At 42.3% G+C, this 23,437-nt stretch overlaps 1 protein-coding gene across 7 annotated transcripts in view; it reads left to right on the forward strand.

The window, feature by feature from the left end:
• The window catches only part of oxr1a (oxidation resistance 1a), a 152,919-nt gene extending 130,749 nt beyond the window's left edge, over window positions 1-22,170 (forward strand). For 5 of the 7 annotated variants that reach the window (XM_076737847.1, XM_076737848.1, XM_076737846.1 and 2 more), the window contains 11 exons: window positions 477-629; window positions 2,184-2,368; window positions 4,654-5,315; window positions 8,875-9,040; window positions 11,771-11,936; window positions 15,087-15,167; window positions 16,547-16,672; window positions 18,480-18,632; window positions 18,738-18,833; window positions 19,758-19,831; window positions 20,068-22,170. In XM_076737847.1, the coding sequence (XP_076593962.1) occupies window positions 477-629; window positions 2,184-2,368; window positions 4,654-5,315; window positions 8,875-9,040; window positions 11,771-11,936; window positions 15,087-15,167; window positions 16,547-16,672; window positions 18,480-18,632; window positions 18,738-18,833; window positions 19,758-19,831; window positions 20,068-20,203 (1,998 nt within the window). In that variant the 3' untranslated portion in view covers window positions 20,204-22,170. The remainder of the gene's footprint in view (window positions 1-476; window positions 630-2,183; window positions 2,369-4,653; window positions 5,316-8,874; window positions 9,041-11,770; window positions 11,937-15,086; window positions 15,168-16,546; window positions 16,673-18,479; window positions 18,633-18,737; window positions 18,834-19,757; window positions 19,832-20,067) is intronic. The other 2 variants (XM_076737849.1, XM_076737851.1) reach the window with 2 other exon arrangements.
• Window positions 22,171-23,437: the final 1,267 nt, after the last annotated feature.

Here is a 23,437-nt window from a genome sequence, read left to right on the forward strand (position 1 = left end):
TCTTTGGGTTTCTTTTAACCTGATTGTTCCACTGTGCAGAAAATATCTGCTTATATATAGATAATGTGTTTAGAGACTGAAACGCATTAGTTTGATGAAATGAGACATAAATTAGTTGCACCATGTATTACCGAGTGAACCAAGCTATGCCTGTTCGGCAGTGCTTATTATTTAGCCTGTTTGGTTGAATGCTGTTTAGAGATTTAGACATGATGCATTTATAGATATTTGTGCAGGCAGCAGAATAAAGTGGAGCTCAGCTTTTACAGTTCTGACTTTGTCAGCTTTGAATGCATCATTTAGTCCCAACTAGAAGATGTGCCCTTTGGTGTTTATTATGTCAAAGGACAAACTAGTCCAGCTTCGACAACAGACTGTAATCAAGTAATTTAAAGATATTTATGAACAATTGGTGTCTAATTCCTACCCTCTCCTAATTACACCATTGTCCATAACCCCACCCATCCTTTCTACAGGACTCTGATGGCCCCCCCAGACCAGAGGGCATTCACCCTCCAGTGTTCTCTGCCCTGCGCCAGTCCAGAGTGGTGTCATCCACCTCCGAGGAGGAAGAGGCCCTCACAGAGAAGTTCCTCAAGATCAACTGCAAGTACATCACTGATGGCAAGGTAAGATGGACCCATTGATGAGTTTGGGCATTTGTTAAAGGCCACTCCGTAACCTCCTGGTCATGTGACGGGCAGATCACAGCAAACAAAAGCAAACATTGTCAGGAGCAAAAAAAAACAAAAACAAACTATCCGTCAGTGTGCCCGATGGAAAGAGAGAAATGGTTGTATCAGTATCAAAGACTCAAACTTAACATATAACAGAGCTTCAGCTGCAGGTACTCAACACACTTCATTTTTCAAAAGGACTGGCTGTAAATGTGAAATTATTTGACATTTTGAAAGAATATAATGCACTTATAGTGAAACTCCAAAGTAAAGCAGATTTCCTTTTTGTTGATTTCTTGTTCAGTGTTGCAACCCATCAGTGCGATCAAGGATCAAGTGCTTCTTTTGATTTATTTCACAATAATACAGGAGCAAATCCGCAAAACTCTGAAGTACTCCACTTTGGCGGACCAGAAACCAAATGCTGCACAATGCTGTGTGTGATGACCGCTTTTACTGACTGTGGAAACATACTATTCTCTCACTGTTTCAGTTCCTCTTCCTGTGCCCTTCGATGGGAGGCTCAGTAATATATGAAATCAGTAACGGTGAAATGTTTCACAACTGATATCTTATAAAACAGATTTGTTCCAGTTTATTGTTGTCTTTATTTATTTAAGAAACAAGGAAGGACCATGAACAGTAAATACATGAAGAGAAGCATCTCTCCCGTTGACTGTGGTTTAATTCTGCTGATTATGGTTCATGTTGTTCAAATGGCCTACAACTAGGGAGTGTGCAGCTTCTTTAAGTACTGGAAACGGAGTATCTAAATTCAGAGTCTTAAAAGGTTCTCACTATGATTAAATGTTGTTTTTAAGTCTGCGTCTGATTAAATCTGATAGGAGTTATCGTTTGGCTCTGAAAATAAAATGTGTGGCTTGGTCGGATAAAACAACAGGAACATCAGCAGTGAATAAAAAAGACAAGTCCAAAGGGAAGAAAACATACAGTGCACGAACACACACACACACACACACACACACACACACACACACACACACACACACACACACAGGTCAGATTGTGTGTCTGTTGTGGTTTTGTCATGTTTGATTCAGAAGGATGGCACCCAGGTCCCACAACATCCTACACTGAAATACACACAGACTCCACCCAGCTGGTCCATCACTGCCTGTCTGAAAGTGTGTGTGTGTGTGTGTGTGTGTGTGTGTGTGTGTGTGTGTGTGTGTGTGTGTGTGGTGCACCGACACTCTGCTCTGTCCAGGCAACTGTCCTGCTCTCAGACACACACACACACCCACAGACACACACACACAGATCCATGGTATTGAACTGCTGCTGATGCACTCCCAGGTACCAAATGAAAGCATTGAAGTGGTCAGCGCTGCTAGTCAATAACTTGTACTTGATTTAGGACATTTGTGGTCTCAAATGGATTTGGCCTCCAGCTGCTTATGTGGCAGAGGTGCTTTTGGTGATAGATAAACTTCTGACAGATCCCATTGTTCCTCACCCGTCCACCTCTCTTCCCGTGTGATGCAGGGTGCAGTCAGCGGGGTGTTGCTGGTGACACCCAACAACATTATGTTCGACCCACACCGGATGGACCCCCTGGTTCAGGCCCACGGGTGCGAGGAGTACGGCATCATGTGTCCTCTGGAGGAGGTGCAGTCTGCTGCCATCTACAAAGAGATCACTGACCCCAAGATCAGAGAGGCTGTGCCAGAGTAAGAAAACACTTTGACATGCAGTAAACTTTGTTGGAGTATGTGTGGAGAAGACTTCTCTGATGACTACACATTATTTAAACTGTATGCAGCTGTGAACAACCGTACTGACACTAACTCTGATTTACTCCTACATGCATTCTTATAGCCACATTTTTCCTCCACAATAAAATTCCACGCATCTTCCTGCCACTCTCACCCTCACAGAAATGCAGCAACCTCGCTGTAATCAATGTCATTCTCTGCTGCACCCATGGTCAGATTGCGTCAGCGACCAACCGACAGTTTAATCCACCCCCCACCCCACCCCCCACACACACACACACCCTAAAATAAAAAGGAAACGGCAATTACACCAGGGTTAATGAAGCATACCCTCACCCTCCTACGTTCTGATTGCTCAACTCTTTATGCAGCAGGAAGCACCACTTCAGAGGATTCACTTGTTTTTCCTCCCACAGATTTGTCTGAGGTGTTTTGTTTTGTTTTTTTTCCTTCACTTGGATTGTTTTAGTGTTGTTGAAGACAGATTTATACAAGGACAAATACTGTTCTGTAATAAGAATCCTGCACAGTCATTTTGTTCTGTTTCTTCTGGTGGTTGCAGGGTCTGAGCAGTGCTGTATTCAGCTGGTTGAGTGTTGCCTGTGGAGTAGTTATTGTGCTGGCAAATGACCGGTTTCTGTGCCAGGCCCAGCTGTTTTCTCAGCTGTGGGCCATTGTCTGTGTCTCCTCTCTGTCTCTCTGCTGACCCCTCTCTCTCTCTCTCTCTCTCTCTCTCTCTCTCTCTCTCTCTCTCTCTCTCTCTCTCTCTCTCTCTCTCTCTCTCTCTGTCTGTCTCATTCTGAACAGACAGCTGAGCAACAAGTGCCTGCAGGATGTGATTCTGTGGAGTGGGCTGGTTATATACAAGTGTTTTGTCTGTTTGCGCACAACTTTGTTAGAGGCTTTCAAGAACGAGAAGTTTTTATGCCTAAAAACTGTGCATTATGTTTTCAGGTTGTATGTCCATACGAGTTTACATGTATCTGTCTGTCTGTCCGTCCTATATTTGTGAACACGATATGACAGCAAAGCCTTCACATTTCTTCAAATTTGGCAAAACGTTCACTGTTTCCCACTGGACATTATTCACTGGAATCATACATGTCAACACTGTAATAACTTCCATCTCAACAAAAAATACACTGAAGATCTGTAATGAAATTCCTTCAAGGTCGTCACTACATACATTTCCTGAGTCTGGACAGACATAGATGTAAATCGCAGCTTGACTGGACACCAGATTTATACAATGGCAAGGCAGTGTTTCTGCTTCTTTGCATGCAACACTTATTTGTTCATATGAACAGTTAGAATTGGGATTTGTTGAACATACAATGAAATACAGCTATGGGATATCGACTAATTGCTCTTAAAAATTTGATGGAAGAAAAACATGGTGTTATCCAGATATGCAAAAAGTTGGTTGAACACTATGTGCATGGGGACATCAGTTCTGTCCATGCAGGTGCTTTCTGTACAGTTGGGTTATTACCCTGTGGTCAGAGATTGTGCAGCAGGCATGACGTGAATGATTTTCCATATGATGGGGTTCGCTGTGGTTTCAGCTGTCTCTTTCTTCCAATTCCAAATTGATGTGTTGAACTTTGAAACAGAGGTTTGATTCTGTTCTAAGGAGATCAGGGAAGCTCTCTGTATCTTTTTTACTTGATGAAGGCATTTATAGGCTACAACCCTTTGTATTCATAGAATAAACTTTGTTTTAAATTCCCCACACTTGTCGTTTCATCCACTATACCTGTGTCCTCCACAAAAATTTTGTTTGACTGTTTGTTGAATAATGATCAATCTTGTGTGACAGCGTTATTTAGTTATTTTAACATGACTGAAATGATTGACTTGCATTTATTTAATTTGTTATTCAGATTCTAAATTTACTCGGGTTGGACTGCACGAAAATCCAACATCAGTTGTTAAAATAAAGCTTTCAACAAGGAAATGCATGCACTTTGTATTTTCACTTTTAATAATAGATTGAAAGACCATAAATGTGACTGATGATTGGTTACAGGGGAACTCGGGTGATTTAGTGTTGCACCTTTATAAAGTTGGAGGACTCACAGGAGACAGATTAAAAAAAAACTAATGATCAGAATTGAAGCAGCAAACACAGAGATACCCTGAACACACAGTCAGTGCACCTACATGCTATACATGCTATGTGCTATTTCTTTATTTTTGAGAGTTACATGTGTCTTGTTGCTTGTCTTTCATTTTTTCAGTGACCTGGAGCCTCTTCCAGCCGAGAGACATCCCTCCCAGCAGAAGGACCCAGAGCAGCGTCTGCGGGAGCCAGGGGCCAACGACAGCACGGCCCCACGCAGCACAGAGGGCTCCATCTCCGAAGACGTCTTTACCGAGACAGAGCTGTCCCCCATCCGGGAGGAGGAGCAAGCATCTACTGAGGACCTCCGCCTGGACAAGTCCTCCGGCGCCTCCACAGAGTCTGTGCAAACCGTCACCCAGGTGGAGGCCACCGGTGCCAGCTCCCAGGACCCTGGCAGTACCCGCGGCTCAGTCAGCCAGCCGGAGGAGCCCGCCGTGGTGAAAGCAGAGGACAATCCACCAGACACTGCCACAGAAAATCATAGCCAGTCCCCCATGGGATCCAAGCAGCACAGTGTAGAGAAGCCACCAAGCACACCCACGACCACCAGCAGCAGCACTAGCCAGGCCCAGGGTCCCAGCAGCAGCACCTCTCGTCCAGGGTCCCAGAGCTCAGCCACCCCTGGTGCCACTGACACCAACTCCGTCTCAGCCAGTCCGCAGGGGGATGCCAGCGAGGGCCCAGACATCTCTAAAACAGACACTATGCAACAAGGCAAGGACGAAAAGGAGAATGTAGAGCAGACGCCAAAGGATGGCACACAGAACTCTGCAGAGGGTAAACACACTTACTCAGTAACAGTTGAAAAACATAACTTCAGCCTTGTGAAAAACAGGTGTAGGACATTTCATGTGATGAATCTGGCCTTATGTCGTCTTTTAGCTGCAATCCTACAACCATATTCTTGTGAAGACTATCAAAGTGAGTTTCTCTCCACTGTGGCTGCTTCAGAATCACTTCTCTCATGTTGTCTCCTGATAACCTCTCCATTTGCACTCTGCCTTGGTGCTAGTAATTGTTATATAAACGCGGATGGAAATGGCAGCCTCTCTGTTGTTATCAGGTTGGTGGAGCTAGCCGCGCTTTATGGGGCTTTATGCAGCTCTTTGATCTGTGGCTCTGGTGGTCTGGGCCTTTCCTCCGGGTGATAAGCTAAAGCCTATCAAACACCACAATACCACAAATACACCTAGCAGCCAAAGGGGAAACACAGTGACGATGAAGCCCAACATCAAAACACCTTCTGAGACAGCATTCAGTGAAGATGTTATTTATGTTTGACACTGGTTTTGCTTTCATGTGGATTTAGAAAAAACTCCACTTCCTCAAAGCCTGGAATAAACTTATTTTGTCTTCATTGCCGTGTTTAAGATTAACGGTCCATAACAATGGTTTTAGATGTTTTAACCTGTTAGCCACAGTTTTTTTTTCTAAGACCCTACTTTTTATTTCTGGTTTGGTTCATCCCACACTAGATTCCAAGACACTCTTTATTACAAATATAACAAGATATCTTCTCACACATAAAACCAAAATAAAAACATTCATATTGCGATGTGTACTTCTATATACTGTCTGGTAGCATTTAACATTTAAGTGCAAAAACTAAATGGGACACCTAATAGAAGAAGAATTTTTCCTAGGCTCTCTTATTAACTTGCTATCAAATTCTATGATTCCATAAGTCTGACATCTTTCAGTTTCCACATAAAACCCCATTTGCCACAATGGTTACAACTGGTTGCAAAAAGATGTCTGATTGTACGTAAGCTTGTGAGAAAATGACCTTATGTCTCTCTTGATTTATTACTTCAGTTAACAGTTTCCTAATGAGTTTTTGGTCTTAATTGCTAGTTTCAAATCTTCTTAAATACAGCACAATGTTAATTTTGTAATTTGTATTCCCATTTAGAGGAAAATAGTGAGGTAATAGTAAGGCAGGGTATGTTTTAGGGTGTGACTACCTTGTGATTGACAGGTCTCTACCGCAGTGTGTCCTCTGGTTCTCTGTCAGATCCAATCAGGTTAGAGGTGCAGCACTGCGGATCTTCCCCAGCTTCACCCTTGTCCGAATGTGGTCACTTCTAGTTCCAACAAACAAGATGGCAAAGGCCATAATGCCAAACTTGAGGCATCAAAACGGTAGTCCACAAACCAGTGGGTGATACCACGGTGGGTTTACACTTGGTCTGGAGTGCAGGCAGACCCATCTAGTACCCTCACTCTTTTACTATGAGGCCATGCTGTTGTAACACATGCAAAATGTGGCTTTGCATTCTCTTGCTGGAATAAGCAGGCGTGTCTCTGAAAATCATAACATCTGTGTGGCAGCATATGTTGCTTCAAACCGTGTATGTACCTTTCAGCCTTAATGGTGCCTTTACAGGTGTGCAGTAACACATGCCACAGGCTCTAGCACACTCCCATACCATCACAGATGCTGGCTTTTGAACTTAATGCTGGTGACAATCTGGATGGTGCTTTTCCTCTTTAACCCGGAGGACACAGCGTCCATGATTTCCAGAAACAGTTTGAAATGTGGACTTGTCAGATCACAGCACACTGTTCCACTTTGCGTCAGTACATCTCAGGTGGGCTCAGGCCCAGAGAAATCCATTTCTGGATATTGTTGATATAAGGCTTTCGCTTTGAAAGGTAGAGTCTTAGCTTGAATTTTCAGAAACAGTGAGAACTATGTTTACCGAAAATGGTTTTTATCAGGGTTGTAGAAAAATTTCTAGGGCCACTAACCTCAGCTCAGGCTCCAGACTTAATTATTAATATGAATCTACGTTGTTCAGCTTATGTGATTCAACATTAAATTGTTAAGCGCTATGGTCGGTGCTATGTTCTGAAGAAAATAGTATGAGGGTCATATGTCCATCCTGGCAACCGTTGGTTTCTATTCATTCCATAATGGTATGAAAAACAAGTTAAACTGGTCGCTTATCTGTTACAGGGCAAAAAATCATCTTTAATTTGCATTATTGTCTGGCTGCTAAACAGAAAACGATTTCATGCAAAAAACAATGGCTAATTTCACATCGTCACATCATGACAACATAACTTAGTAAATTTAGTACTTTTCAGGAGCGTGCTTTCAAATTACAGTATCCTCGAACGCACCAGCAAGTAGTTTTAAAACAGGCCATTCTCTCTGTATCACCACACAGTGATAACATAACTTTATAAAGGTAGCAGAATGTTGGCTGTGATGGATTACTTAGCTCCAGCAAGATGATGTTCAGCGTACTGAAGTAAATGGAGTGAAGCAGTCACTACATGGGAGTTAGGCTGTTACCGAAAAAAGCCTGATGTGCAAGAGAAAATGGATTTCAGATACTATGCAATTAGTACTTTATGGGCAAAAACATACAGAACTAAAGCAGCATCCATTAATCAGTATGTGGTTGGCACAGTTTTGGTCTTGTCATCTGACAGTGGCCTCAGTCTGTCACACTCACTGACTCACTTGTGTCCATATAACCCACTCTAGTTGGACACAAAGTTGCGATTCCGAAAAGATTTCTTTCCCCAACAGACCTAGACAGTGGGAGAGAGATTTACCATTTTCTCCCCGGCAATTATTGTCTCACAGAGAGCCGGGCTGCAAAAGCAGCTCTAATTCGGTGGGATCTCAGCAGGGCTGCCCATTATTCTGTGCACATTAGAACAGCCCACACAAGTAACTGCACCAACTTCAAAAACAAGCTGCATTAACACAGAATTAATGCATTTTGAAAATTGAATATGTCACACTGAGCTGTGTTGTCTAAGCAGATTAATATTATTTTGTCATTATTGCTCATTACGTTGAGCAGCCCAACCAAGAGCCGATAATATGTGCCAGTGTAATGTCACTGCCACGTTTTCAGCCACGTTGTCAGGAAGCTAAATGAATGATCTCATTCAGCTTCCTGGGGCTGCGACCTTATAACACGCCATTGATAATGTAACATGGGCAGAAGACTCAGTGCCACTATTAATTATAGTGCAGCTCTCCATTTCTTTCTGTCATCTGTTGTGTCTCTGCCACAAAATGACTAATGCCAGCTGAAGGACACAGAAAACTAGGTCACATAAATAAAGCAAGTATTGGGAAGTGAATACATAGTTAATCAAGAAGATCTGTTTTGTTTTTTGATGACAGATAATTGATACAAACCCAAGAATTTTTAAAGGAATTGTTTAACATTTTGGGGAATAACACTTATTTATTCTATAAAATGTCACACTGTTGCTTTAAAACTGTTTGTCCTGTTGTATTCTATATATTATATTAAGCCATCACATGTTTTCTATACTTATGTGACTATGTGATGATTTCCTCTTCCAGGTACAGGGTCTACAGAAAGACGGAAACACCGCTCTCACAAGTTCCTGTGTCTGCGGGTGGGGAAGCCCATGAAAAAGACATTTGTCTCCAACGCCAGTGCGTCCATGCAGCAGTATGCACAGCAGGGCAAGAAGCATGAGTACTGGTTTGCTGTGCCGCAGGAGAGGTCAGTGCCGCTGCTCCACCTCCCACCAGCACTGGGCAGTATGCATTTGAATACAAGCAAGTCATTTTTGTGGTATCCTCCATAACAGTAACAAATTACAAAGCAAAAGTGCAGGATATAGAAGCCTCTGTTAAAGAGGGTGATTAGTCCACTTACAGTGCAGCAGACTGTGTTTTTAATCTAGAAAGCTGCAGGGATTTGACCTCATGCGATCCCAACCTATTCCTAACGCACTACAATAGTCAGCTGAGTTACTGAGACGCCTCACCTCCAGTTCTTTTAATATTTGAAACCAATCAAATATGCATTCTTCGTCAGGTCTAACTCCCTCCGGGGCTGCTGCCCATCTCCCTGTGCTGCGTCTGCCAGACAGCAAAATGATTTATTATTCATTCACTCTGCAGGGAAACAGACACACACACTCTTTCATATTCCTGCACTGGGGCGCACATATGACCCATGTAACAGTAAGGACAGTCTCTGTGTGGCCTTTCCGAAGCTCGTGTTGTTCTTCGTTTTGCAGCCTCAGAATTCCTTTCACCCACATAGATATTCATGAACTTTTGACTGATCAGTGCTGAGATTGGTAATGTTTCGTATCAACTGAAAATAGCATGGTTTGTTTGTGTTTTTCCGCTCCGTCTGGATGTACGGTTGCCAAATCAGCAATAGTCATAATCACATTTGAGCTCTCTGCTCTGGAAGACACATTACAAGAAAAATGATGTGCTTTGACACAAGCTGCATAAAATGTTAATGTGGAGAATTAATATAATGAATCCCAATTGCTGCAATAGCTTATTTAAGTCACTTTTCTTAAAAGAAAAGCCATTCATTTGAGCCAAATCTGGAATTGATTGGCCATACCAAAGTCAGTGCTCTCTGTCTATTGTATCTTCTGAGAGACAAAGAGGGAAAAAAATGGATATCATTTCATGAGGTGAATCTGATCAATTATTTGACCAACCCCGAGTTTCACAGCACCCCTCCTGCCTTCAAAACACGTGTCTATACTTTCCCCACAGCAACACACATGGTGCTCTCTCAGGCTGCTAATCATATTTGAATCAGACAAACAGGCGTGTCCTTTTTACTTAGTCAGGGTACCATAAATGCATCTGGGTTATGCAATGTGATGAGTGCCTGAGTGCAGTAATGACACTGAAATCCCCCTCGCTTCATTATTCACTATGAACTTCAGAAGTCTTGCTTGTTAAAGCTTTGTTGTCTTCATCCACAGGTTGCTTAGCTACAACATTTCCCGCTTGGAAAACAAGTTTGCTCTGATCCGCACAGCTCTTGGGGATGATAGCCGAGGGGCACGGCAGAGTTAAAGCTAGTATTAAAAGACAGGGCTCGTACATGTTACTACTCATTATTTTTAACTTGTCTCTCATGCTACTGCAAGCCGGCTAAGGTAGGTGGGAGGAGTGATCAGAAGTCGTTGGAGCTGACAGCACAGCGCCTCATAGTTTCTTCAGACACTGCTAAACTCTCTGTAGCTTGACCTAGATGGAAGGTGACCCGCATGATGTGTCTTTAAGTGTCCTGGCAATAGCGTGGGAAGAAAGGGAGGCTATTGAATGAGCCATACACAACCATGACACTGAATAAAGCTCAACCCACTGAGTCTGCCACAGCTCTTTCATGTCTACCAGCCATAGTGGCGTGTGACACAAATGATGCTCTGTATTTGTATGTAACGAGTTCTGCCATACTATCATGTCATATCCTAAACTGTTTAGATGGCTGACATGAAAAGGCTTCCTCTTCTGTTACATGAGCGGTCAACAGCAGCGAGGGAGGGGCAAAATTATAGCCACAATGTTGGAGAGCTACAGGAGATACCGCAGGCACATCTCCCATCACTACCACAAGACTGTACACTATGTCTAACTTTAACACTGCTCTACTCAATATTTTCATGTTAGCAGAGTATCAGCTTACCGTGTCATGTGAAGGGTATCACTTGAAGTGACAAGCACGAAGAGTATTATCACCCTGACCCTGCGGTTCCTCTCAGCTCGGTGGAACGTTTTAATGTCTCTCAGCTGATTGATTTTTGGTTCACAGCTTTACTGTTTGGTTCAATCTCACTGCTCTCAACCGTGTTTCCAGCTAAAGCTGTTTTCAGCAAACAAGCTCTGATATATCCACTGTACACTACCAGCCCAAGACCAAACAGCAAAAGAGACAGATATATAGGCCAAAATAGAGCTAAAAGAGTTATTATTGCTATTCATTCTGCCCCTGAGTGGCCATCACAATCAATGTATGAACTATGTATATTCTAAGACTATTTGTTCCCAAATATACCTACACTGTAGCCCAATGTGATGGCTTGTGTACCAAAATACTTCATAGCAGATAAGAACACATTGTCACAAGGACGAAGCAGCTTTAACACTTCAGCAGTACGAGCAGAGAGGAGACAAGTAAAAGATCCTGTTCAGTGTCTGCTTGTACATGTTGAAATGTCTCCTTAACAGCCATTAGAGCCGTTACAGATTATTTAACGTATGAAATATTGAGTCATTCTTCAGACTTTTGGGGAGTTTGATCAGATTTTCACTCAAGACAATGGTATCAGTGTTTACCTTGAAGTCTTTGGTACTGGTCGTGGTATTTTAAAGGCACTGAATGACACATCTCAAAGATTTTTTACTATCTCTACAGCATTTAGGAACCAAGGCTATTCTCTCATAGTTTGTTTTATGTTTCTTCTTCCAGGTCAGACCACCTGTATGTGTTCTTCATGCAGTGGAGCCCGGACATGTATGGTGAGGGGGTCAGGGGGATGGGACAAGAGCCTGGGTTTATGGTTGTCAAGAAGAACGAGGTGTCAGAAACAGCTGAGGACGAGCCTATCACTGACCTCAATGTTAAGGAATGGGAGGTAAGGTCCGCACGGCCAAAACTGTTGCCTCACCATGCTTAAAGTGCACCTGTTGTGTTGTCTCTAGCCTCACAGATATGGATTAAGTATAGTTCCCCACTATGGTTTAATCCATAACCTGTGAAATCCAAATTTTATGTGGTGTATATTTAAGTTTATTGTTATATGTTAAATTACATGTTAAATAATTGTGTTGATTTGCTTCCATTATGCAACGTATAGTGCAAACGTATTGTGCTGATCTTGGTTTTGAATCCATCAGAACTGTGTAGTCATCAAGCCTTAGTTTTGTATTCTGCTTCTGTACTTTTGCACTTCTATGTACCGCTGCATATTTCTTGATTTGATTGTAAATTTTTGTGTAAACTTTCTATCACATGTAAGTTATGCAAGTTGTGTGAACACTTGCTTTGCTTGGAAATGCGCTTCCCTGAGCTTCCAACCAAAGTGTTTTGCATGTTTGTGTAATTTATTCTTCTCAGTCGGTGTATTGTAGTTTCATCACATGTTGTGTGACTGTCAGTAGTGTTGGTCAGCATTTGGCAACTTATTTTGCTGAATGGCAAAATGCTAACACCGTTACAAGTTTCTCAACGTATGCAGAGAAAGTAAACATTGAGCAACAAATCTGTTTTTAGTTAAAATCCCCCAGACTAATGTGGCACTGATGTGGGTTCAATCTGTCAGAGTGTATAGGTAAAATTAGGAAGCATAGATGAGGGATATCCATCTGGATTATCTATTGAATGCTGATGCACATTGCTGCACCATGTGCAGCGTGCATGGGTTTTGGTCAAACGAGATTGTTTACGAGCCTGTGGATAATGAAAAGGATGCACTCATTGTATGAAGAAATTGATACGGTGGAAGCAGTGGCCTAGATTTAAATTTTAATGTAAATGAATGATGTAGGAAACAAAGTGGACTGATTTGTTTGTCTCTGGACATCTGGCAGACAAAGGCCACATGATCAATTACATTTGAATAAGTAAATAGGAACCTGCTGCTTTAGTTTGTCCTGTTGGCCATAGGTTTTTTTAGGCATTTTCTCTCTTTTTTTTTTTTTTGCATGAAGTTTTTAGGAACAAAATAGAGGTGCTTTACCAACAAAAGTTTGTTTAACTAATTGAGTTTTGTTTTTCACAAAAAAGCTGAAAAATGCACTTTCAAAGCGATTTTAAGTTCCATATTTGTATATTGATTGATTCTAATTAATTTGACGTGAACAACTGATGAGAACTTCGGTGTTTTCGTTTTTTGTTACTCTGGGAAACGATCTGTCAAAATCTGTATAGGAATTATACCTCATGGTATAAATGGTGTTGCTGTATCTTTAAACGTGTCTGTTATGGGATGGCATCATTGTTGTTTTATCCAATGAGGAGCCCGTTTCCCTCTGGTCCCGTATTGTTATTGGATTTTAGCGATGTCACACAAATCGTTCGGCGTAGAGACCCCATTGGAAAGAAATGTTTCTATTTTAGTCAAGCAGGCTGCCAGGCTTTATACTTACTCCGTCTGCTTGTCTCGGGGCGACACGGGGAGAACTTAAAGGATATTCTGTAATGTGACTTTCCAGCGTCAACCTCGCCCAGAAAGCAAGACATGTTTTCTAGGAGGGTGAAAGACCAAGAGAAACGACCGACCCCGAAGTATACCTGTGTATGTTAAATCTGCCCGGTTCATGTGTAGCGGTGTAACTTAATATTATATTTTTGTATGTTATCTTGCTGTTGTTGTTAGCGAGCCATGCTAGCTCGCTAGCGAAGCTAACTAGCCTGCTAGCCCCTTAGCCGGTCCGGTCTAGTTCAGTAACTGATGTTTAACAAAGTGGCCACTATCTGACCACTATTTGTCAGTCAGGACAGTGCTCTCATGTGTTGTCTGTCCGCTTTGCGCTGTGTGAGAGGATGTGTGTGGCTCTGGAAGCTGTCTGAAAGTTTCCAGTGCTAGGTGCCGGTTGTATGATGAAGCTCCTGTATTCATTCACCAGTTTCTTTAACCTTACATTGACTTGCCAGATATTTCTCAGAGTTACCACATATCACACTGGCTTTATGGTTGGTTGAGTGATAGTTCACTAGAGCTGTATGAAACAGTATTTAACTCACTGGTCACGTCCAAATGCTGACCTTTTTCATGACATTGATCTCTTCAGATACTAAGCATTTGATTCACATTGATAAGTATGCGGCAGGCTAGCAGCATGCTAGCCCGCTGCATACTTTTCCCTTTTTCAGGGGACAAATGCACTAAAGTGTCTTCAGATGGAGGTGAAGTGAGACAGATGTATTTTTTATGAGGGCTGTAGTTTACCCTCTCTGCTACATTATTGAGAGCTGTAAAGAGGCAGCTTGTTACCCAAAAAGTAATTTACACCAATAGCAACAAGGTGAGTGATAGATCAGAAGTAATTAAAGGCAGCTTGTGACATCTCTGCCCAGACCGTTTGACATTTATTGAAACGTAGAGCTGAAGGAGTTAATATGACTGTGTGTAAGGTATTGATGGCTTTGTTTGTTTATCCCGTGCATGATGCTTTAAATATCCTTCCTGTGTTGAGACACAGTTGACTATTTAACGCCAACGTCTATTCAGTGGTAGCACAGAGGCAGCAGCTCTCAGTGGAGTGTGCAGCGTGGGGTGTAACTTTGTTGGCATGTTGCCATGCTCAGTAGGTCATTGTTTTGGTCTGTCTGGGCTGGAGTGTTGCAGATTGTTGTTCCTGACAAACAGAGAGTGGGTTAATGCTCACAGACTGGCCGAGTTTTCATGTGCTTTCGCCGAACCACAGCTGTTTTTTGTTGTGTGCAGCATCGAAATCTTGTGGATTGCTGAACCGTCTTCTCACTCCTAAATGTTTTTTTTTTTTTTTTTAAACATATTACACAAACATGCAAAATGACAGAGTACTCTGAAATGCCCCATCTCCCTCTCTTTAACCACAGTAAACTCCTGTTAACAGCGGCTCTCAGCCTTCGTTAGTTTATTTGTTCAAATTGCAGACCTTTTATATAAAGAGCAGTGTTAAGTTTACTGGAGCTACTTAGTGCACATACTATCTTCCAAAACTCACCGTTTCCTTCCCATGGCCAGCGATAGATCTGGCCGAGTTTTATGTTCCACCTGTTCCTGTCTTTGTACTACCAGGTAGTGTCTCTGACGGAGTACCACCGTCGGATTGATGCGCTAAACAGTGAAGATCTGCGCTCGCTCTGCAAACGACTCCAGGTGCCCTGACCAGCCCTTTCTGCCCCCACTCTCTCTGCTCTGCCCAGCCCTGCCGCTGTCCACAACAACATGGTCTCCCATAGGCTCCGTGCTGCAGGCTGTAGCGGCTGCTGATGTCAAATACTAACCTCAAAAACATGTTCCTTTTGCTTTATATTAGACTCATGATTGAGTGGGTTTCATGATTGGGTTCATCTAATCTGTTCAAAACTGGTTATACAAGATAAATTGGGAATAACTTGTCATGCATTTGACTGCAAATGTTAACTTGTTTAGCTTGTTTGGAGAGATGAGGTTTTCACGTGACAGCAGCCTTATCTCCCTGTGTCAGGCTCTCCTCCTTAGACTTGTTGTCATGACGTGTTTAGTGCTTCAGTCTGCTAGATCAGTCTGCTTATAAGGAAGCGTAGGCTAGCTGTTTGTGCTGGACTGAGACAAATGTGTAGATTTGTATAGAAATATGTGTTTCTGGAGGAAATTCTCCCTTTTCTTAAAAAGAAAGTTGTCTTTGATGCTAACATGAATGTAAAAATGTGGCCTGTGTGAGGACTGAGCAGGAGGCAGAGTATTGAAGGACAAAGCGATGGTGTGTTTGTGAGAGGGTGGAAGTAAGACTCCCCTGACAGGATGAATGATGTTTTCTGAGGACAATGCAGGTAGGCCCTATTTGAATGAGAACTGAAACATGAGAGCATCCCAGCCACCAGTGGTGAAGCGCTCCACAATCAGCCTCTGTTATCGAGAAAGATAAATAACCCAAACAGTCCACTGGTCAGAGAAAATGTCAAACAGCGGAGTGCAAATTATTCATTGGGTTGATTTCCTATTCACTTTGCATTCTCCTCTCCCAGGCAGCGTCTCTGCCCGCTCTCTGCTGGTTCTGCCAAACCAATCCTAGTCATCTGGCACTGGAGAGTGGCAGGAAGACATTCAGCTGTCATCATCAAATTGGTGGATACTCAGTGTGTTGCTAGCAAACGCTGCGTTTATAATTTTGGCAGGAAAACTGTTGGATTTAAAATGGGAGCTTTTGTCGCACAGGTTAGGCTACGGCTAAAGGCTAGTTTCATCTTGTTAAACCTGTCATCAAAGCCTTTATCCCAGAGCTGTTAAGTCAAGCCTTTTCTACTTTATAGAGTCCATCACTTCAGATCCTACATTTTACAGCTTGTTTCTAGCTTGTTAGTGGCCAGTGCTTTAGTATGCCTCCCTAGCTAAATCTGTTGTGTCAGTTTCTTGATATGATGAAAAACAGAATTATTGATTGGTGAGAGTAGCTGTAATTGAACCCACCCAGTATCAGTGCTTTATGGAAGCTGAAGTCAGACTACTCTTTTCCCTTGCATATGTGCACATCTGACATGTATTTGTACTTACAGATCACCACCAAGGAAGAGGTGAACTCCAAGCATGGCGCGTCCATCAAGACGGAGCTGGAGCCAGAAATGTTCAAACCCAATCTCAAAGAAGCCAGTGATCTCCTGGAGGCCGACCAGATAGAGAAGGTACAGGCTGTTGTACAAATCTGTTCTAATGCAATACTACACATGCAAGTTTAAGCCTTTCTAAATGTTAATCAATGGATAAGGTTAGTGATATTCTGTACTTTTCTTATGGTCACCTAATGACATAGAAAGACCAAAACTAACAATGCATGTGTCGTAGTAACCAATGTGTATATCCAAATCCTGGTAGATCTTATTCCTCAGTGCCCGAGAACTCTGTTGTTGTCCAGAAACTATGAAAAACACATCAATGAGCCGCACGATTGCACTGGATGGCCTCTCTATTTATTCCACAAAACATGGACACTGTAGTTCTGTTTTGACTGAGGACCACATCTACTGTTTTTCTGCTGTATATACTCTGTGGTGCAATACTGAAAATAGCCTACAACAAATGTGCAATTTACTAAGTTTGAGTAACATTGATTTCAAAACTACGGCGCTCAGTTGCTTTAGGAAATAATCTCTTGTTAAGGTCTTTTCATGGGATTTGTTTATAATAGGAACAAACTTTTTAATAAGTGCACCAGCCTTATGCATTAAATGGATAGGGTGCAGATGTGGTCTGTGTGTCATGTAGTTTGCTTGCTAATGTGCGAAAACTGAGGACTTGCTGATTATTAAGCTTTCAAATTTAGTGCATGAGAAATAGACACGTCATCCTTTCCTGGGGCTCCCTTTCAGGATTATTTGTCAACAGTGCACTTGGGGAATAGATGTATTCACTGATGTAACAGTTGCACATCTGCCTATTATCACTTGTTAGGTGGGTGGAGGAATAGATTCAGCAGGAAGCGTGGTATTTATAGATGGAATCGTCAGTCACGTAGGTGACTTGATGACTCCTCATTTCAGAGAGCTGTGGTCGGCGGGGGGGGGGCTCCGCTGCAAAGTTTGTTTGAGGTGACAGCTTGTACGTACGATAAAGGGTTACAGCAGACAACATGAAGAAACCTTTTGATTTATGTTTTGCTGAATAATTAGAAGTTGGTCTTGATTGTAGGTCATTTATTTAAAGACAGTATCTGCATAAAGTCTCACAAATAATCAGAGGGAATGACTGTGACATAGCCGTGAAGCAGGCATTTCTAAGTCACGAACCTTGCATGTTGTTTGAGGTGTGTTGTATGCCTTGCAGGGTAAGACACACATGCAAGGCTCTAAATGAGTCCCAGTTGGCACATTGACCGATAGATTGCCAATATGTGGCTTCCTTTAATCACCCTGAGGACGGAGCTCGGCGCTCAGGCCCGGCTCGCAGCAGTGCAGAGGTGAGCCAAGTCGAGGCTCATCGCCTCATGGCTTCGTTTCCAGCCTGCTGATTATACGACTGCTTCAGCTCCACCACTCAAGGATGTGCTGAACCGACAAGAAAAGAGCAAAGGGACTGAATTATTGGAGAGAGAACACAACGTTTAATGGCCTTTGTTCCATACCGAGGAAATGGGGCAGCATCCTGGAAAAAGTTGTTACTTTAATTTCGTGTTTTAGTCTGTCTGTTTTATCTGTCCATTAACATGAAGCGTACACTGCTCTGCTCCTCCAGTGCCTTTGTCAGCTTTATCTCCCCATACACCACAGCCACTGTTAATCCTTCAGTGTGTCAGCAGCAGGGCAGCGGGCTCTCTGAGGGAGTGCTGGACCCCTCTTTCTCTTGAGACGGCTCTGTGTTTGGAGCCCTGTTACTCTTCTTTAAACACCAGATGGTGTTAAAAGGTCACCACACATGTAATTGAGCATTGGTAGCTGTAACCTTTGTGTTTCATTTCCTTTCTCTGTCTCCCCTCCCATGCACACATACACACAGCTTGCAAGGAATCTCCCACCACGGACCATTGGGTACCCATGGACGCTGGCTTTTGGCACATCAAAGCATGGCATGAGCATTAAGACGCTGTACAGAGCCATGCAAGGCCAGGACACCCCAGTGCTCATGGTTATTAAGGACAGTGATGGCCAGGTAAGCTGCAGATTCAACAGGCATTAATTCCATACCGCTGTAGTACAGTATGTTGGAACTGAGTCATAGCGAGAAGTCAGTTGTTCGTCTTCTTTGTTTCTCCAGGTGTTCGGCGCATTGGCATCCGAGCCCTTTAAAGTCAGCGATGGCTTTTATGGCACAGGAGAGACCTTCCTCTTCACCTTCAATCCAGAGTTTGAGGTACTCTACCTTCTTCACTTTGAAGAGGTTGTGTTTCTATTAGAACTGAAATTGTTAAAGTTGGAAATTTCAAAGTGTAGTTTTGTGAATATCCAGTATACTTTATGGTAAGAGCACATACAGCCAAACAGATCCATGTATGGCTGCTTTAAAGTTGCACCAGTCAATATTTTTTTGTGAACAATGCATCAAATGAGTGTGTGATGGGAAAAGTTGTAGCTTGTAGTAACAAACCCACAGAGTATTCACCCAGCTCTCCAGTTACCCTCAGCTCTATGCAACTTTTAGCCTGTTAACAATCATTGTTTGACTTTTTCAGCCCATGACTTCATTGTTTCGGTTCAGTGGCATCACTCTTCCAGAACTTTGTTTCCAACAGCAGCAGGCAGCTGTTTTCAGTGGAAAGGCTTTGATAAACACACTGTACACCACCTCCTCTGCACCAAGTGGCCAACACATATACTAAGCAAGTAGCTGGTGGGGTATTTAGTAGCTCAAGAGCCACATATTTACCTCAGGAGAACAGAAACAGAGCTGCTGGATGTTTTAAATAAGCAACCGTTTGCTAATACATTCATTCAATGCACGCTATACTGACATAACAACTCTACAGCCAGTGGCTTCAATCTCCTCATTAATGGCAATGAAACGCCTATCAAAGAACTGACTGATATGCCCTGCATTATATATTCATGCACTATATGTTGGTAAGAAATCTGGGGAAGAGATATTTCCTTTGCTTCTGTCTAATCGTTGTAACTGAATTATCGGACGGTAAATTCTGGATCGTGCCACTGAGGTAAACACGTGTGTGCTCTGTCCTCATCAGGATAATGACTCCTGGAGCAGAGGATATTAGATTATGTCAATATTGCATATGTCATGCAATATGTTCTAACATATCCCCAATTGTGTCTGCGACAGGTGTACAAATGGACAGGCGACAATATGTTCTTCATCAAGGGAGACACAGACTCCTTAGCTTTTGGTGGAGGAAGGTGAGCCCACGCTGCTTTTGATGCACGCAGTTAAAGTCAGTTTTTTTAATTTGAATCTGATGATGCAATATAGTTTAAAGTGAGGCTGCTAAATACGATCATGCCATTGAAAAGACAGATAAGTGATTGCCTGAAACTGTGCTCACCTCTCAAGAAAGATACTTCAGAGAGCGTAGGCACATGAAGAAATAGTTTGTGCCCCCCTGCTTGAGACTGTTTGTTCTCTTCTCCTCTAGTGGTGAGTTTGGCCTGTGGCTGGACGGAGACCTCTACCATGGCAGGAGTCACTCCTGTAAAACATTTGGGAACCCCATGCTCTCAAAAAAGGAGGATTTCTATGTGCAGGACATAGAGATCTGGGCTTTTGAATAACAAAACAGTGCACCACAGGGAAAAAACAAGTCCTATAAAGGGCAAACGGAGGAGTCCTCCTCCTTTAGAACAATGGCAACGTCCCAAACCTAACTGCACATCACCAGGGCTCCCCAGGCCGGAAGCCAGCTATCGGATGCTTGTTGTGCGTTACTACTGCAGTTATTACGGAGCTTTTTTTCTTTGTGAAAAATTACCTTTGTGTGTATCTTGTTACAGCCTTGTGCAGCGTCTTTGCAGAGTAGGGGGAGTGTGTAAAGCAGGGAAAATGATGGGAAGATGAGGTTGTATCAGGGGGATGAGGAGACGGAAGCAGGGGCAGGGAGCCACCAAGGCTTGAAGAGGAAAGGCCCATCAGAGCGCCTCTTACCTGAGAGGCGCTGAAGATGATGGCGGCCGAGGGCTGGGACTGCTGCGGGAAGAGAGAACTGCCCTACTGGTCCAGACTGTGTATCTGAACTTTGCAGAACCTCAAGGAATCCCCGGGACCCCCTCAGACCCCCTAGAACTTTGTTCATTCGGTAGGATGTTACTCACTGTGCTGTCAGCCTTGACGGAGAGAGACCCAGTTAGAGGTAAATAAAGGAGACGAAAGCTGAACACATTCCATTCCTCTTGGTGATGGTGGAGTGTCAAAATCAAGTTGTGATCTGTGGTAAAACACCAATATACCAAACTCATCAGCAGCAGGATAGGATGACTTTAAACTCAGAGAAGAGATGTTTGCTGAGGAGAGGGGAGGGGGTTGGTCTTTTTACAGTACAGTACAGTTTCGGGTTGTCTTCTGAGGCTAAACTATAGAGTATTGTGTATTGTAGTCCTCCTGTTGTTCACTGTCATAGCACACCATCTGAAAGCACATAGCTATAATCAGATCACCCATCGTCGTAATGTTCTGTTCAGTGGGTGTACGTGTGAGTCCAGCTAACACCAGCTCCCCTCGTGGGATGCTGGCTGTACTGTTTGTAGACAGTAACGTGTTGCAATAGATTTGTGGAATATGCAAATAACTGTCCTGTGACCTCAAATACCCGCAGGTCTTGGCACTTTTGCCGCCGCCTGTCGCTCTTTCAAGAGAGAAACTTGTAAAGCTTTTACGTCTTGATACACAATTGCTTTTCTGGGTATCATTTGAAAAGCCTGAGACGTGGTTAACTGTTTTACATGCATATATGACAATTATATCTTGGTATATATGATTATATATGGAGTTATATAATCATATATATTTTGCTGTTAAGTGTGACAGTGATCTATTTGTGCTGATATTTCAGCTGTTACAATATAATGTATATTACCCTGTAAATTAATGTTAAAATAGTAGATTTGTTCCTATATCTATATAAGTATCTATATATCTATACATATATATGTGTTTGTATAGATATGTAGATATGTAAAATACATAAGAATATATAAATACATATATATATATATATATAAAATAAAGTGTGGATTGGTGGGTTGCTTCTAGCACTTTAATCTGGTGTAAAAGCGTTATGGCCAGGTTCTTATATTCTCTTAGCAGTAGCTGTACAGTACTTTTTTGTTTAGATCATTAAGATGTTAACTGTTCGTAGAAAGCTTGCTGCTACCAATATCAATAAGGGTATGCCCTAATGCTCAGTGTGTGTAAAAAGGAGGATTAATCTGAGATTGGAAGGGGGGGTTGACTGTGGCTGAATGTGGCAGCAGGGCTCGGTTTCTCTCCTCATATGGCTGTCAGGTGAGTCTCGGTAGTTACAGGTAGGTATTCAGGCAGATGACGGCGGGCGAAGGGACGTGTACAGAACATAATCCTCCCCCCAGGAGCTTTCTCCCCCCTCCCTTTCTGGTCTTCCACACCAGTATTTGTGTCCTTGTGGAGCGTCACAAAGAATAATATGGATAATTCTTCCAATTATTTCACCAGAATACAATGTATCAGTGATGTATAAATAACAATAAAGCTGAATTAATTGTTGTAACCTGGGATATGACTGAATTTGTGATGTTTGTACCAGTATGTTCTTGTTCCAGGTCATGACATCTGGTGGTGGACAGTGGCCTAAGAGAACGGGCATGTAATCTGGTTTAGGGTCCAAGGACTAACAGCATATGTACTTATGTAACTATGTAGTTCCTGGTATATGGAAAGTGTGGCAGTGTTGAAATAAATTGATATATATATATATATTATAGAAGCCATTATAAAACTCAAAATGAAAAAAATAAATACGTTTGGCAATTAATAATGAAGCTGTTCAGTATGGCAAGGGTCTGGCCAACTCCTGCTGCTGCTCTGTAGGTTGGATTTCACTTAATTAAGTGAAGCACTCCTTACAGATCATTCAATTATTTAAGTGAGCAGCTGTCTTTGAATTAAAGGACCAATTACGAAACGCAAACTGTAAATGTTGAAGCAGGAAATGAACTGAGATGTAACATGATAGGCAGACACATGAGTAAATGCACGAGCAAAAAGTCAAATTTAAGAGCCTTTTAAAAGTCAGTTATTCGTTTTACGACAAATTGATTTATTGGAAAATCTAATGATTGTTTTATTATGGTCATATTTAATACTGCATCATTTAAATGTGAATTGTCTCATCATAATAGGTTTGTGAAATGGATCAGTTTATAAATGTATTGTAATAATGCACCATAAAAGTCTACCATTACTCCAGTGGCACACTCCTATTGAACATGATTGTCTCAGCCATCACAATGGAGCTTGGCTACTGGAGTCGAGGCCTTTATGTCTTTTGCCAAAACAGGATACCGCGTGTCTACATGGACCCCTACCACATAACAGAGAACCATAAACACAGCCTGCCTGTCACACTGCCCCTGCCGTGGTCTTTGAATCTTTGTAGGGTCAGATTGTTAAATATCAGTGACCTCAAAAGAAGCTTGCTTCTTCCAAAACATACCTCAAATTCATCAACATTGTTCACCACTGGATCCCTCCTAGTGTCAACGCGTCTTATTCTGAAAAGCCCATTGATGAACATTAATGTTGCTGTGCTAAATGAAAGGTGATTTTATATGATAAGAATAGAAACGAGGCCTTGACGATGTCTAATGTCAGCTGATATCACAGGTGATATCTTTTAATTTTAGATTTTATTGTATCCAGCAAGTTTTACACCCTTGAACTATTGTTACTATCATTCTTATAAAGCATAGGAACACTGCTCTGATCATTGGCCAACAGCTGCATTTATTATAGTTGGAAAAAAAGTAAACTCTCTC

This window comes from Chaetodon auriga, chromosome 8 (genome assembly GCF_051107435.1).
Source record: "Chaetodon auriga isolate fChaAug3 chromosome 8, fChaAug3.hap1, whole genome shotgun sequence".
Classification (NCBI taxonomy): Eukaryota; Metazoa; Chordata; class Actinopteri; order Chaetodontiformes; family Chaetodontidae; genus Chaetodon; species Chaetodon auriga.